Source organism: Porites lutea, chromosome 13 (genome assembly GCF_958299795.1).
Source record: "Porites lutea chromosome 13, jaPorLute2.1, whole genome shotgun sequence".
Taxonomy (NCBI): Eukaryota; Metazoa; Cnidaria; class Anthozoa; order Scleractinia; family Poritidae; genus Porites; species Porites lutea.
This window is the reverse complement of record NC_133213.1, coordinates 17526736-17540324: the sequence shown is the minus strand read 5'-3', so window position 1 is coordinate 17540324 and position 13589 is coordinate 17526736. Positions and strand designations below refer to the sequence as shown.

At 38.6% G+C, this 13589-nt stretch overlaps 1 protein-coding gene across 1 annotated transcript; it reads left to right on the top strand.

Annotated features, from left to right (window-relative positions):
* The first annotated feature begins 561 nt into the window (after window positions 1-561).
* Window positions 562-10889, top strand: LOC140923119 (synaptophysin-like protein 2). Its single transcript, XM_073373189.1, has 5 exons — window positions 562-705; window positions 3039-3392; window positions 5618-5818; window positions 7435-7597; window positions 8444-10889. The coding sequence occupies exons 1-4, from the start codon at window positions 640-642 to the stop codon at window positions 7588-7590; spliced, it is 777 nt and encodes a 258-aa protein (XP_073229290.1). The 5' UTR covers window positions 562-639; the 3' UTR covers window positions 7591-7597; window positions 8444-10889.
* Window positions 10890-13589: the final 2700 nt, after the last annotated feature.

The window sequence follows — 13589 nt, the reverse complement described above, 5'->3', positions numbered from 1 at the left end:
ATAAAAGAGCTTGTTGTTTAAATCAAGAAATAATCATAGTTGACGCAAAAAATGCTAAAAAAGACAAATTGCAGCTCAGTTAAAACTCATGACAAAGAAACAAAACATCCCCCAAAATTTTGGACGTTTTATTCTTTTCTGTAGTATGATTTATCCAACCTCGACACAAAGCTAGCCTCAACTTAAAAAAAAACGTCTGATTTCGCTCGTTTTCTTTGGATTTTACACCCACCACACCCCGACCCCAAAAAAGCCTTCCCCCATCGACTCCGCCATCATCTATTTACCCAATCGCCAGGAGGGCTCCTAACCTCTCTGCCTCTCAAAAGAACATGGTTGTCATTCGACCACACTGAATGACCACCGTAGGCAACCAAAACTGATGAATCTAACGTTAAAAACACTCGCTTTATTTTTGCCCTCCGAGATTGCACTGCAACTTTCATTTTCGCCCGTGATCGCACCCGTGACGTGACTCGCGACCCGCGGATTCCCGCAGGTGAGTGCCCAAAATAGCTATGAGTTAATGTGAAAATAGCGGCCGCTAAGCTTGTAACGCGGGAAGAGTCAAGGAGCGGTCGTACGGCGGCAGGTGAGAGGGAAGTGTTCGTACGAGAGATTGAACTTCTTTTCTTGAAAATGAACAAAAAACCGAACATCGACATACTCAAGGAGCCGAAAGGATTCATAAAAGGAATCGAGCTTGTAAGTTTATCGCACATCCATGTTGTTTTGTATCTGGTTTTTAGTTTTTTTGGCTCTGATCGCGGTGAATACAGCTTATTAGCTGATAACATTGCTGCATGAAAGCTGCTACAAAAATAACGATTTGTGAATAACATCTTTTGTGCGTGTAAGCTGTTTTGCTTTACTGATATCGAATCTACATCCCCTAATTTTTCTTTATTTTTATAATCGTTAGTAATAAAGTTTTCCCCCTAAACGAATAACATTGTGATCGCATGTACAGCTAGTTAACAGTGCGTGATTAATCCATACGTGAAAAAAATATGTCAAATAACTAAATTTATAATCGGTCTTTATATATGCATTTCTTCGAAAACAGTCTAATATATATTTGGCTATATCAGACTGCTTCAGTTATAGAGGCAATCCCTTTGTGAACTGAGATCTAGAATTCCCTGCTGTACAACTGTAGGCCTAAAAATATTACTTTCTAACAGATAATATAAACGTAACAGAACAGATAACTTCTGCAATTTAAGCTTACGTAAGTTTCTATAAAAAAAAGTGATTTGATTTGGTTAAATACTTTGGCCCTGTTTAAATTAAGCAGGTTAAGATATCGTTCATCAGTGTTGCATACAACTGGTACATGTATCATATGTCCAAAGACAACTATTTAAGCAATAGAAAACGTTTTCCCTGTTTGCATAGCCTGATATAAACACGAGAGGGGTTGGGAGAATTCGAGACAGTTATGCAAACCCGAGACGAAGTCAAGGGTTTGCATAACTGTCGAGAATTCTCCCAACTCCTCGAGTGTTTATATCAGGCTATGCAAACACGGAAAACGTTATCTATTGCTTAAATAGTTGTCTTTGAACATTGCATAGCCTGATATAAACACGAGAGGGGTTGGGAAAATTCGAGACAGTTATGCAAACCCGAGACGAAGTCGAGGGTTTGCATAACCGTCGAGAATTCTCCCAACTCCTCGAGTGTTTATATCAGGCTATGCAAACACTGGAAAAAAGTTTTCTATTGCTTTTATAAAATAACTTTCCCGAGAAAAAAATGCAGAACTTTTTGTATAGCACTGATTAAAAGAGAAATTCATACCAGTCCCAAAATCTTGTCCACGAAGTCTTGTACGCGTAATCAGTTCTTGTTTTGCAAAAAGACACTTTGCAAAATACAGATTTTTCTCGCTTAAAATGTCAGCTTAAGCAAAGAAAAATTGACTCACCTTCTTTGTAATGATTTTCCATGTTTCAGCCGACGAAGGAATGGGTAAATAAAGTAAACTTGTCGAGTTTTGAACTCGAAAACTTTTTCAAATTCATGCTTGCGTGATTAGCGCGCGAAAAGCCTAACAACTTGACGCCACAACCATGTTTACATACTCTCATGCAAACACTCCTCTCGGCCAATCAGAGCGCGCATACTATCTTAGTTATTTTATAAAAAAACATGTGTTTCTTTAAATTATTTTATTATTCATTCAAAATATTTCCCCGATTCTGATTGGCTAAAAGCACACGTTTAATTTACCATAACCAGTTACTGATGACCAAATTTGGAGGAATTTTGTTTTTAGCGAGGAAATGACGTCAAAAATGCAGCGTTCTTGCAGGTTAATGCACCATTAACCAAGAAGACCTGGGGATTAGGTTGAGTTGTTTTGGTTGTGAACTTGAAAAATGGCGGACATTTCACTTGTTTCAAGAGAAAGAACTAGGCAAAAAAATAGCTAAAAACATGACAAGAACAGCAAGAAGACAACTTGAAGGGCGACATCTGCTATTTGGAGAATATTTGCGGAGCTGAACAACCCTAAACGTGCACTATCAAAGGTGAACATAACATCGATGTAGGTAAGCATGTTTTAGCCTTGTTTTTAAACTGGGAATTATTTTGAATGAATAATAAAACAATTATTCAATTTGGCTTTCGTATCATATGAAAAATTATGGAGATCTCGGGAGTGTTATCTGCCTGGGCTGTCCTACGGCCTCAATGGATAACACCCTCCAAGATCTCCATAATTCTTCATAAGATACTCAACCTCATTCATTAATTGTTAAATAATTGCCAGCTGGACAGGGCTGAATAACGTACTACGCATGTCTGTGACATCACTTGTTTACCTGTCTAGCCCGTGCACAAAGCATTCGTGCAAAGTGAAATTCTTGCATCTGAGACCATTTTATCTTTGACCATCTGTTATCATATTTGTGAATGCCAATGAGGGAGAAATTCTACAAATACGTTAGAAATGCAACTCATGGAAAGAAATGCTACGTAATCCAGGACCAAGGAAAACGTACTTAATGTGATTTTTGCATTTTTGTCAGGTTATCACCATCTTTGCATTTGCAACAGTAGCAGGCGCTCTTGGTCATTTAGAGTTTTTGGTCAAGTGCAATAGTGACAATCCACCATCACGTCGAGTCAAAGCAGATTTCTCTTACCCATTTAACAGTATGCGTGTATATGCGTCAAGTAAGACGAATTGTATAAATGAGACAGGATTTGCCACCAAAGAAACATTGCCCCTCAGTTACAAATCTGAAGCAGAGTACTTTGTCTTCACTGGTGTGGTCTCCATGATCTTTGTGCTAGTTGCAGCAACTTATTATCTGTTTTTTGAAGACCGCGCCAAGGATGCAACCGCAACTGATATTGGTTTGCTTTCATTCCCAGTTGTGGTGAGAATTTTTTTGTTGTTGTTGTTGTTTTCCTATGTGGGAGCGAGGAGTGCTCTTCTTGATAAATGACTCTGATACTTCTCATAACGTTTTGACAGGATGTAAAGAAAGTCAGTTTTACAGCTTGCCATTCGGGCAAACTGAAGCTAGCATTTACTAGCCCAAATGTCATTTCAACTATCCCCAAAAACCTTTTGATGAGCAGAATTGATTTCACAGTTCTTCTGTAATTCGAATTCTTCAAAAAACTTCACTTGCCCATAGCACAAGTTAAGAACAGAGTTATACAGTAGCTTGATGATAAAATTTGGGCCATCAGACACTAAATTTCTTTACACACTGTTTTGAGTGTAAAATTTGTAGATTGGTACGACTTGGTTGATACTAAAAACTAAAATGATCCCAGTCGAGTTACTGTGGTATGATTTTGAAAAGGATAGGGAACTATTTGTGCTAGTTGAAAATTTTTAACGTATACTGATAAGCATACCCCACCCAATGTTTTTGTTGTGGAGTCGTCATTGACGTTTGCTCTTCATTCTTTCCCAAATCAAAAGTCAGTCAAATGGTTTGGCAGAAAAAGTGGCATAGTGAAAATGTGACTCTCAACAGACTTAATGAATAACTTGTAGTTCATTTTGAATCTCTCTCGAACCTGATTGGCCAAACAAACAATAGATTTTGCAACAAGCCTATCAAGGCACATACTCAAATCCTGTTACACAGTTGGGGAATTAGGAAAAGGATTTTGGCACTGACTCAGACAGACCTAACGAGAGGTGTAGTCTATTCTGTGGTGCAGTAGTGAATATTAGAAATTAGTAAAATCTAACTAGTGGTCTATTATCAATGCTGCATTCTGATTGGTTGAGCTACTACTAGGCTATATGTTATAGCCCACCAGTAGCGAAAAGTGCGGGCTTTTTGGCGGCAAAAAAGGATTAAAGTCTAGCTTTAACTAGCAAAAATTTCTTTATTCTCGATATTTTTGACCAACTAGTTGGATTTTACTAAAACAATTATTCCTCTCACCCTCATGGCCTCTGAGTTAATAGCCCATTCGGCCTTCAGCCTCATGGGCTATTGACTCAGAGCCCATTCGGGCTCAAGGAATAATTGTTAAAGAGCTAGTTGTTGTAGCCCTGGAACTGCGAAGTAGAGTAGCCGCTAAACTCATGTGTAACTTAAGGTATGGTAACATGAGCAACAAAAGCATGCAACTTGTTTTGCAACATGGCTGCAAAAATGTGTTGAAGAGCGATGTTATGCATTTTACCACCCACATTCAAACCTGTCTTGTGACAAGTAAAGAATGCTGCAAGTTGTGTAAATACAGGCTTCTGATTGGATAGAACTATGTGGGAATCGGGCCATAATCATGAGTAACTTACGTCACTTGCTGCAAGACAAGTTTGCCTTGGGCCGAGGTAAAACACACAACTTGTACAGATTTTGTTGCAAAAAGTAGAACTACTCCCTACTTTCTGCAACAACTTTTCGCAAGCTGCAACAACCTGATTTGTTGCAAGACAGGTTTTGAGTAGTAAAACATGCAACATCGCTTTTTAACTCATTTTGCAGTAATGTCGCCAAACAAATTGCACGATTTTGTTGCCTGTTTTACCGTACCTTTACTAAAGGTGACTTTTGCCTACAGACTATTCCTTCACCAAGAAGCTGCAGGCTAAGCCCTCTAACTTTGGGTGACAAAAACCCTTTTTCTTTGTCTATAACTTAATCAGTTAAATTCCTATCAGTTGTGAACTTTTTACCTTCCCTCTTATTATTTTTCTTAGGTTGCTTATCAAAAGTCAGTACTTGCCAGCCAGACCGATCATTTTGAATTAGAAATAACTTTAATGTGGCTAAATATAATTTAGGCGAGGTTAAACACAAGATAATGCTAGCCAGTGGTCCAAAAATGAGCATTTCGGGGCAAATTGTCTCTGAGATCGTAGCCCAGTTATGCTTAGAAAACTCCATACAAACCTTTTTAAATTTTTTTGGGTCGACCCCAAAAAAATTAGAAGGATTTGGATGGAGTTTTTTGAGTATAACCGGCTAACATCTCAGAGACAATTTGCCCCGAAATGCTCATTTTTGGCAAGTAGGCCTCTTGGACATTGTTCTTTCAGAATAATATCCTTACAAATTCCATAATTTCAGAAATGTCATTTTTATGACATCATCACTTTAACCCTGTTTTCTGTTATTTCTCGATTTAGGATTTTGTTTTCACTATTGTACTTGTGATCTTCTGGTTCACCAGTTCTATTGCTTGGGCCTCTGGTTTGTCTGGCCTGAAAAAGGCTACCAGTGAAGAAGCTATTTTTAAAGCCTATAAGCCATGTCATGCCGATTATCCATATACTAGTGGTTGCAGCTCATTTGATGGTGCTAGGTATGGTGCTGCTACAGTTGCAGTGGTAGGTGATCACCTTTAAATCAGGACTTGAAAAAAGCCCCATTGGTTGTCTGGGACAAGTAGATTTTCTTGCTGGGACAAGTAACTTTTAAAGTTCACTTGTCCAGTGGGGAAGGGTCCAGGCAGGTCATCCTCTAACAAAATCATCAACTAGGATTAGTAAGAAGTAGGGTTTGAGCCAGGATTTGACTGCTGGGGGACAATAAAATTTGTCCCCTTGGCTAAAATTTTGGGGATATTTTTATTTTTAGGGGGACAGACAAATTAATTTTTATTCAACAATATTTAATTTTTTTACTTTCGTACAGGCAAGCTAACAAAAACATTTTTTTTTACCTGATCCTTGTAATACAAGCTAAGTGATACAAACAAGAAAAGTTAAGTTTTTGGTGTCAAGACTTTTTTTTTCGCATCATATTTAAACAGAGGATCAATACTTTATACTTCAAAACATTTCACAGCAGAATCTCGTCCCAGCAACCCCTTGTAAACTTCAATTCTTTTCTTAATTACTGGTAGACATACACCTCCTTTTCATCGCGCAACCATGTGTGATCTCGCAACCAAGTTTTCTGGAAAGTTAGTGACTTTTTCGGTTTTCTTCGATCCTCATTTATTTCTTGCTGATTAATACACTGTTCTTCTTCTGTATCATTTTTCTCTGATGTACTCTGGCTTCGATTTGGAGCAAAAAAGCTTTCTATTGTTCGAAAACGTTATTGATGTGACATGTTGAAGATCGCCAGGTGCGTTCACCGTGCTTGGTTGAGCATTAGACGTACGTGTTCAGTAGGGCGTGACTGAAACGTGACTTTAGAATGAACTTTAAACGTGCAATAAAATATACTTTTCACATTCTGGTTTAGCTTGCAATTTTTGTACTGAGCTAAATCTCTTCATGTGTGCTTTCCTGGCGTGGCTCAAACCCTGCACACGGCCATCAGGTCAAACCAAACTCATGTTGAGAAGGAAGCCATGTCCCTTTCCTGTGTATTGTATTTGTGCTTTTCCTTTTTGCTGTTTCACTTTCATCTCATTTTTGTGCTGTTTGTCACCATTTCAGCTGTATTATTTCACTGTTTCAAGGCAGGGGGGTACTCCGGATTTCAAGTGACAGGGATGATCAAAGAATTTTTTTAGGTTTGAAATTTTCGATTTCGGGATTTTTTTGGGTAAGAAAATGTTGGCAAGTATTTTTTGGGGTAGCTTGATTGAAGTAGGGATTTTTGTGAGTATTTAAACAATCTGCAGTTTCATGTTACAGCGTAGTTGCCGTGTACACCGACCGTGTAGTTCCTTGAATAAAGTAAAACAAAACTTGTGTTGTGGCTGCTTCTGCTTTCTGGAAATATTTTTGGCTTGGAAATTTGGCATGAGATTTTTAGGGGGTTACATTTTGGTCCAAGGATTTTTAGGGTTTGTTTGAAGCCCTAGGGATTTTTTTGGGTTTTGATTTTTGTTCCTATTTGATCATCCCTGTCACATAAAATCTGGAGACCCCCCCTCCCCCCCGGGTTTCAAGGCCATGTTACCTGTCAAAATTTTACCCTAATAAGGCCTTATAATAGTCACATCAGGTTAAGGGCACCGATTTAAACTCCAAGTGTTATCTTTTAGGTGTTTGGATTTCTCAACTTCTTTGTCTGGGCTGGAAATCTTTGGTTCTTGTTCAAAGAAACCCCGTGGCACAGCCCCAAGAGTTCTGGAGTAAGAGGAAGTGAAATTCCTCAGGAACCTCCACATCAGGATACTCCTCCAGCTAATTCAGTCTGAACAAATGGTGAGGATTTTATTCACTGAGTCAAAAGTTAGAATCACCTTGTACAGCATAATAAACAGTGCCACAGGAAAGTACTGCTCAGTAGCTTTCATTTGAATAGTCACACTTTAGGATTTCATCCACAGACTCAAAAGTTAGAACCACCTTGTACAGCATAATAAACAGTATCACAGGAAAGTACTGCCCAGTAGCTTTCATTTGAATGGTCACTTTAGAATTTCATCCACAGACTCAAAAGTTAGAACCACCTTGTACAGCATAATAAACAGTATCACAGAAAAGTACTGCCCAGTAGCTTTCATTTGAATGGTCACTTTACTAAAGTGACCATTCAAATGAAAGCTACTGGGCAGTACTTTCCTGTGATAATGTTTATTATGCTGTACAAGGTGGTTCTAACTTTTGAGTCTGTGGATGAAATTCTAAAGTTTAGAATTTCATCCACAGACTCAAAAGTTAGAACCACCTTGTACAGCATAATAAACATTATCACAGGAAAGTACTGCCCAGTAGCTTTCATTTGAATGGTCACTTTAGAATTTCATCCACAGACTCAAAAGTTAGAACCACCTTGTACAGCATAATAAACAGTACCACAGGAAAGTACTGCTCAGTAGCTTTCATTTGAATAGTCGCACTTTAGGATTTCATCCACAGACTCAAAAGTTAGAACCACCTTGTACAGCATAATAAACAGTACCACAGGAAAGTACTGCTCAGTAGCTTTCATTTGAATAGTCACACTTTGTGATGCAGTATCAAAAGGTCCAACCTCATTGAATGAGTTACAAACTGTTCTTGTTCAGTGATCCTTCATTGACTTATGTACCCTTTGGATTTCTACAGGTCCAGCATTGTTTTGGATGGCCACGACAATAATTTACTGCTTTGATATGGAACACATGTAACTGTTAATTAATCTGGGGGTTCTGTATAAAATGTTAAGCGCAATACAGGCTTTTGTGAATTTTGTACCAATAGGCCATTTTTGAGTTCTTCAAAACAGGGCTTCATACAAAACCTTTCTTGTGAAAATGAGTTTTATGTGCATGGGAATAAAAAATTATTCTCATTTCAATGGTTGTGCATTTACCAGTAGCCTTGCTTTGAGGCAGAGTCTTGGAGCAGCTCGGAAATGGCCTTTTTACTATTTGAGGGGCAGTGCTCATTGCAACTTGCAACTCAGCTGGTCCAAGAAAAATGCTGTTATCATGCATGTGAGAATTATCCAGTTAAAAGATGGTGAGTTGAGCCTTTCTTTTGAATATTTGAGCAATGATATTTTTCAGAGAAAAGCTCAACCCATCTAGTAATATTGCTCTTTCATTAAACATACGGTAAACCTTTCTAATATTAGCAAAAAAATATTTGTCTTCTCTACATACAGCCTATTTAATAATTTAGTCAGTGAAAAAATTTTTTTACCTTACTTCTCTATCTGTGACAGGCAAAGAGTTTTGTAAAAGAAAAAACACGTTTGTGATGTACGTAAGTTTCAATAGCGTGTAAAACATTACCTGTTTAACAATGCCTCCTAGACCTTAACCATTTGGTGATAAATATTTTTTTGTGTGTTCTTAGATTCCAAGTCAGTATATGGCAGTTCGAAACCCCACACTAGAATTAAAAGCTTTTCAGTATTATTGAATTGTTATACTAAGGGACTTGTCAGAAATTAGCAGGGGGGAGGGGGGGGTGGTAATTTGAAATTTGGGTTCGGAAATGAGGTGACCCATCCCTGCAATGGGAGTGAAATTTGCTGACCCTCCCCTTGAGCTTGGCCTAAAATATCATGACCCTCCCCCTCTTGTATAAATGATAAAATCTAGTTCTTACAATACACTAGGGTGAGTCAGTATTATGAAAACTCAAAATATATATGTCTAATCTGTTCTTTGTAATGCTATATACATACATTTTAGATGACAGCATTTAGAGTCCCACTCTGATTCTGACAGCTGATCACTTGACTCTCCTATTTCTCCCAGGTTTTTTTTTTACCAAATAAAGAACTTCCTTTTTCCTCTGTGGGTGAACCTCTACATGATCATGGGCATATATTTGCATGACCCTCCCCCTTTCAACGGCCCATTTTTCATGACCCTTCCCTTTTCTGAGTCTCAAAAAGTTGCGACCCTCCCTCTGTTTCCACCCCCCCTCCCCCCCTGCTAATTTCTGACAAGTCCCTAAGAATGTTTGATTTTTGCTGCAGAATACTGCCTTGTAATTTTATTCCTCTTAAAATTATCAGCTGTAGTTTTTGAGGAAAGGTCGGGAGAATGAATCCTGATGCATCCATAGGGATTAACTCCAATAATTGGAGTTATAAACAAGCCCTAGGATTTCGCGGTAACGATAGTTTCTGGTACCGTGTCGTTACCGTGGTCTTAAAATAACGGAACCGAAAAATAGTTTCCCAGTGACATTTTCAGCCTTAGGGACCAATTTACAGAAAATCACTATTTTTCCACTCAGATTCTTAACTAGTAGTGCAATTCTTTAGATATGAATCGGCTTAAATACGAAAGTAAAACATTGTTTACCATCCTTCAGTTTGCTGTTGTCTGCCAACTTGAATCGTTCCCAAGTGCACCGCACGTTACTGACTTATGGCTTCCAGTAGCAAGAAAAAAACATATGATCACAAAAAATTGAAAACATTTAGGAGGTGGGTTGCCATGAATTTTCACAGAGGGTCATGATCTCTGGCCACGGGACCGGAAAACTGTTTTCCATGCGAGTGAAATCCTAGAGCTTGTATAGAAATAACGTAATTGCAAAACACTGAAAAAGACTTAGCACCGTACAAAAAGTTTTGCTAACACGTTTCATTTGAAATGGCATACTTTTAGATTTCATCCAGAATTTCAGACGTTAGAGCTACATGTTTCGACGAGTTGTCGTAATATTTGTTTGCTCTGTCAGTGAGAGTTAAACTAGTGGGTTTCGCACTGGAGAATTTTTTTGCCAGTAGGCAAGGGGTCCCAGGGGAGAATTTGTAGATGTGTGTCTAATTCCTGGGGTCCCTCCAGAGTTTCTCCTTATATGGCAATTTAAAAATCTACAATAGAATTTAGCTTTACATTATAGTATAATCGAACTCTGTGCAGAGGACATTTGATTCTGAACTTAGGGGATTGTATTGACTTACATACTGTGATTATAGCTTTATGTTCAGTTTTCAGTTCTCCCTTATAATCGTTTATACCCATAGATCAGCATCTTTTTAGTATCACTGGTGTATTAGACCTAAAGGTAATGAGAATAAAGAAAATGATCACCAAAGATAAAATACCGGTATTCTTGATTTGGAGACTAATTCTCTCCACTACCAACATAAAAGATGCAGAGCTTGTATAGTAAGAGTATAAAGACCAAAATTCAGCAAGGACACCAAACTCCGCAATTCGGCCTCTACCTTACAGTACGCATGGAACAGCCATATAACCCCGGCGGTGGCAGTGGGAGATGTGCTGCTTGCGTTGTAGAAAGGAGAAGTGTGACGTCACGTTACCATGGTAGCAAAATTTCTGGATCTCAACAAAAGGAGCTTAAGCAACGACGACGGCGACGAGTAAGGACTTTCTCTGCTATGTCACTGCGTTCCGCCGCAGAGAAAACGTTTAAGTTCTAATCAGCAGAAAGGCAACAACACGTTGAAATAGGAAGGACACGACCAGTTGTGTTTATTGGGGACGAGAAAAGCTAACATACAAGAAATAAAGTAGTGGCGGAGAAAAACGAATTACATCACTGTAAACTACGAGACTAAACGTAAACAGTATACTAGAAAAATTAAGCTCGGCAAGGTGCGAGCGGTAAAACTGGCTGTGTCGAGTGACTAACGCGAGAGGCGACAAGGCTTAAATACCGAGATGTGACGTAAAATCCCTAGAGGATCAAACTGCGGCCATAAATGCAAATTCCGAACATAAACACATAAAAAAGCAATAGGTTTACTCTAGCAAAACAATACGCAGTCTGCTACACAGCCGTTTTTAGTGTCGTCACGCAACGCTCCTCCCCACTAGTGTGGAGGAGCATTGCGTGACGACACTAAAAACGGCTGTGTAACAGACTAAACAATACGCGCCTCACGCTTTTTTGAACATTTCTTATTCCTGCGCCAGGAAACCTCCTAACTGCACGCGCCCGCCTTATGGAGTAGGTGAACAAATTTCCTCTTTTTTTTTTCTTAGATACGGTTCATAAACCCGATGCATGTTCTTCTCGCGCTGAAGGCGGTTACATTTTATTCCCGGTTGCACGTTTTTCTAAATCTAAATCTAATCCGCCATTCACGCCAACTCAACATGTTTATTATAAAAATAAAAATAAATTAAACTACGTTAAAAAAAAGTGAAAAACAGTAATGGAAAACTTAAAACCCAGGCTTTTAAACAGAATTCGAAAGAACTTAAACATGTTGCATAATTGTACAAAATTTGCCATCAATTAAAGTGTAGTAAACAGCTCTCATAAAGAAAGCAAATGTAAACCGTGTTTATGTTAAATTAAGCTTTCGTGTGAATGGGGCCTAGTCGCGCTGAAAGCCGTTTCATTTCACGATTCCCGCGCTTAAGCCGGTTGCATCTTCTTCTCGCGCAACCTCGTCCCCAGGGGTCCCTTTTGTCATGCGATCCCCGTCGCTGACCAAAAGGATCGCGGCCTCTGGGAACGAGATTGCTTCTCACGCTGGAACTCCAGCTGTTGCACATGCGTTGTTGAGGTATATTTTATTCCCGCGCTTGAGCAGGTTGCTTGTAATTGCTTTCCTTGAATCCGCCCTTAAACCTGCTGCATGGTTTTCTTGCGTTGTATTGGATCAAATCACAATGTTTGAAGTAGTTGCATGCTTTTCATGAGCATTAAGTCTGTGCCCTCTGTGCATGCGCACGAGCCCGCACTCGATTCACACGTTTAACCATGGTTCCCTAATATTCAATTTTCTACTGTTTCCCTCTCATCTCTCTGAACGAATTAAAAAATGGAGACACATCACGGAAATTTCCGTGTCATTGTTCCGGTGTATGGAGAAGCCATAAACTAAGTGATGTATGCGTTTACAAATTTAACTTAACACGCGCGTTGGGCAGAGTTTGAAGTGTACTTGCAGAAGTTACGAAACAAACCATGTATGACGTCATAACAAGAATTATTAAGACGAATCAGATTCAGGTTGATTTTAAAAATTAAAACGCATCGTTAAAACGGTAAATTCAGGAAAGGACTGACACTTGATTTAAGCTGTATTTAAGCAGGGAAATGTAGTGATCTTTCACAAGGTATGGTATGATTTTTAATGGGCTTGGCCCATGACATTTGATTTTTTTATATATATATTTTATATACTTGTGTCATCTTTCTTCTTGCAATCCTTGAAAACCGACTGCCATCGGGAAAAGATCTTTCTCGTCAACTTTTTGGCAAAAAACTGAAAATATGAAGACTAAATCCTTTATTTACTTTATCTTTCTTTTTTGTTTGTTTACGTAATCACCGTTCAGACTTTCGCAACATTAGTGAGGTTAAAGGTATTTTTTACTGCATTATTTTTACTTTGAGGAATTCAGGCTCTTATCTACATACGTTCAAGCTGTTATTTTTTCTTACTGTGAAGAAATTTTCAAAGTTATTTGGTTATTGACATATTCTCGCAATTAAACGGATTACCATATGTTTACACGGGTGAGTGATCTTAAAGTTCTTTGGAAAAAAATGAAAATTAGCTAGCGGTTGTCCACGTTCAACCATGAATTTGTCATTTGACGTCGTTGTCTTTAGGTCATCAATATCAGAGAGTTAAATGTCTGAAAACGTAAAAACTGAACTCAGTGTTTTTTGAATGTTCGCAAGATTTCCTGCGCGTACGCGTGGCAAGCACTAGGCAGGCATTGTCGCAGCAAATTCTAGTTTTTATTGGCAGACAACTTTATACCGAGTTGGACCTTGTATAAATCGGCACATGATAATACTGTATAGTTGTCTAGTC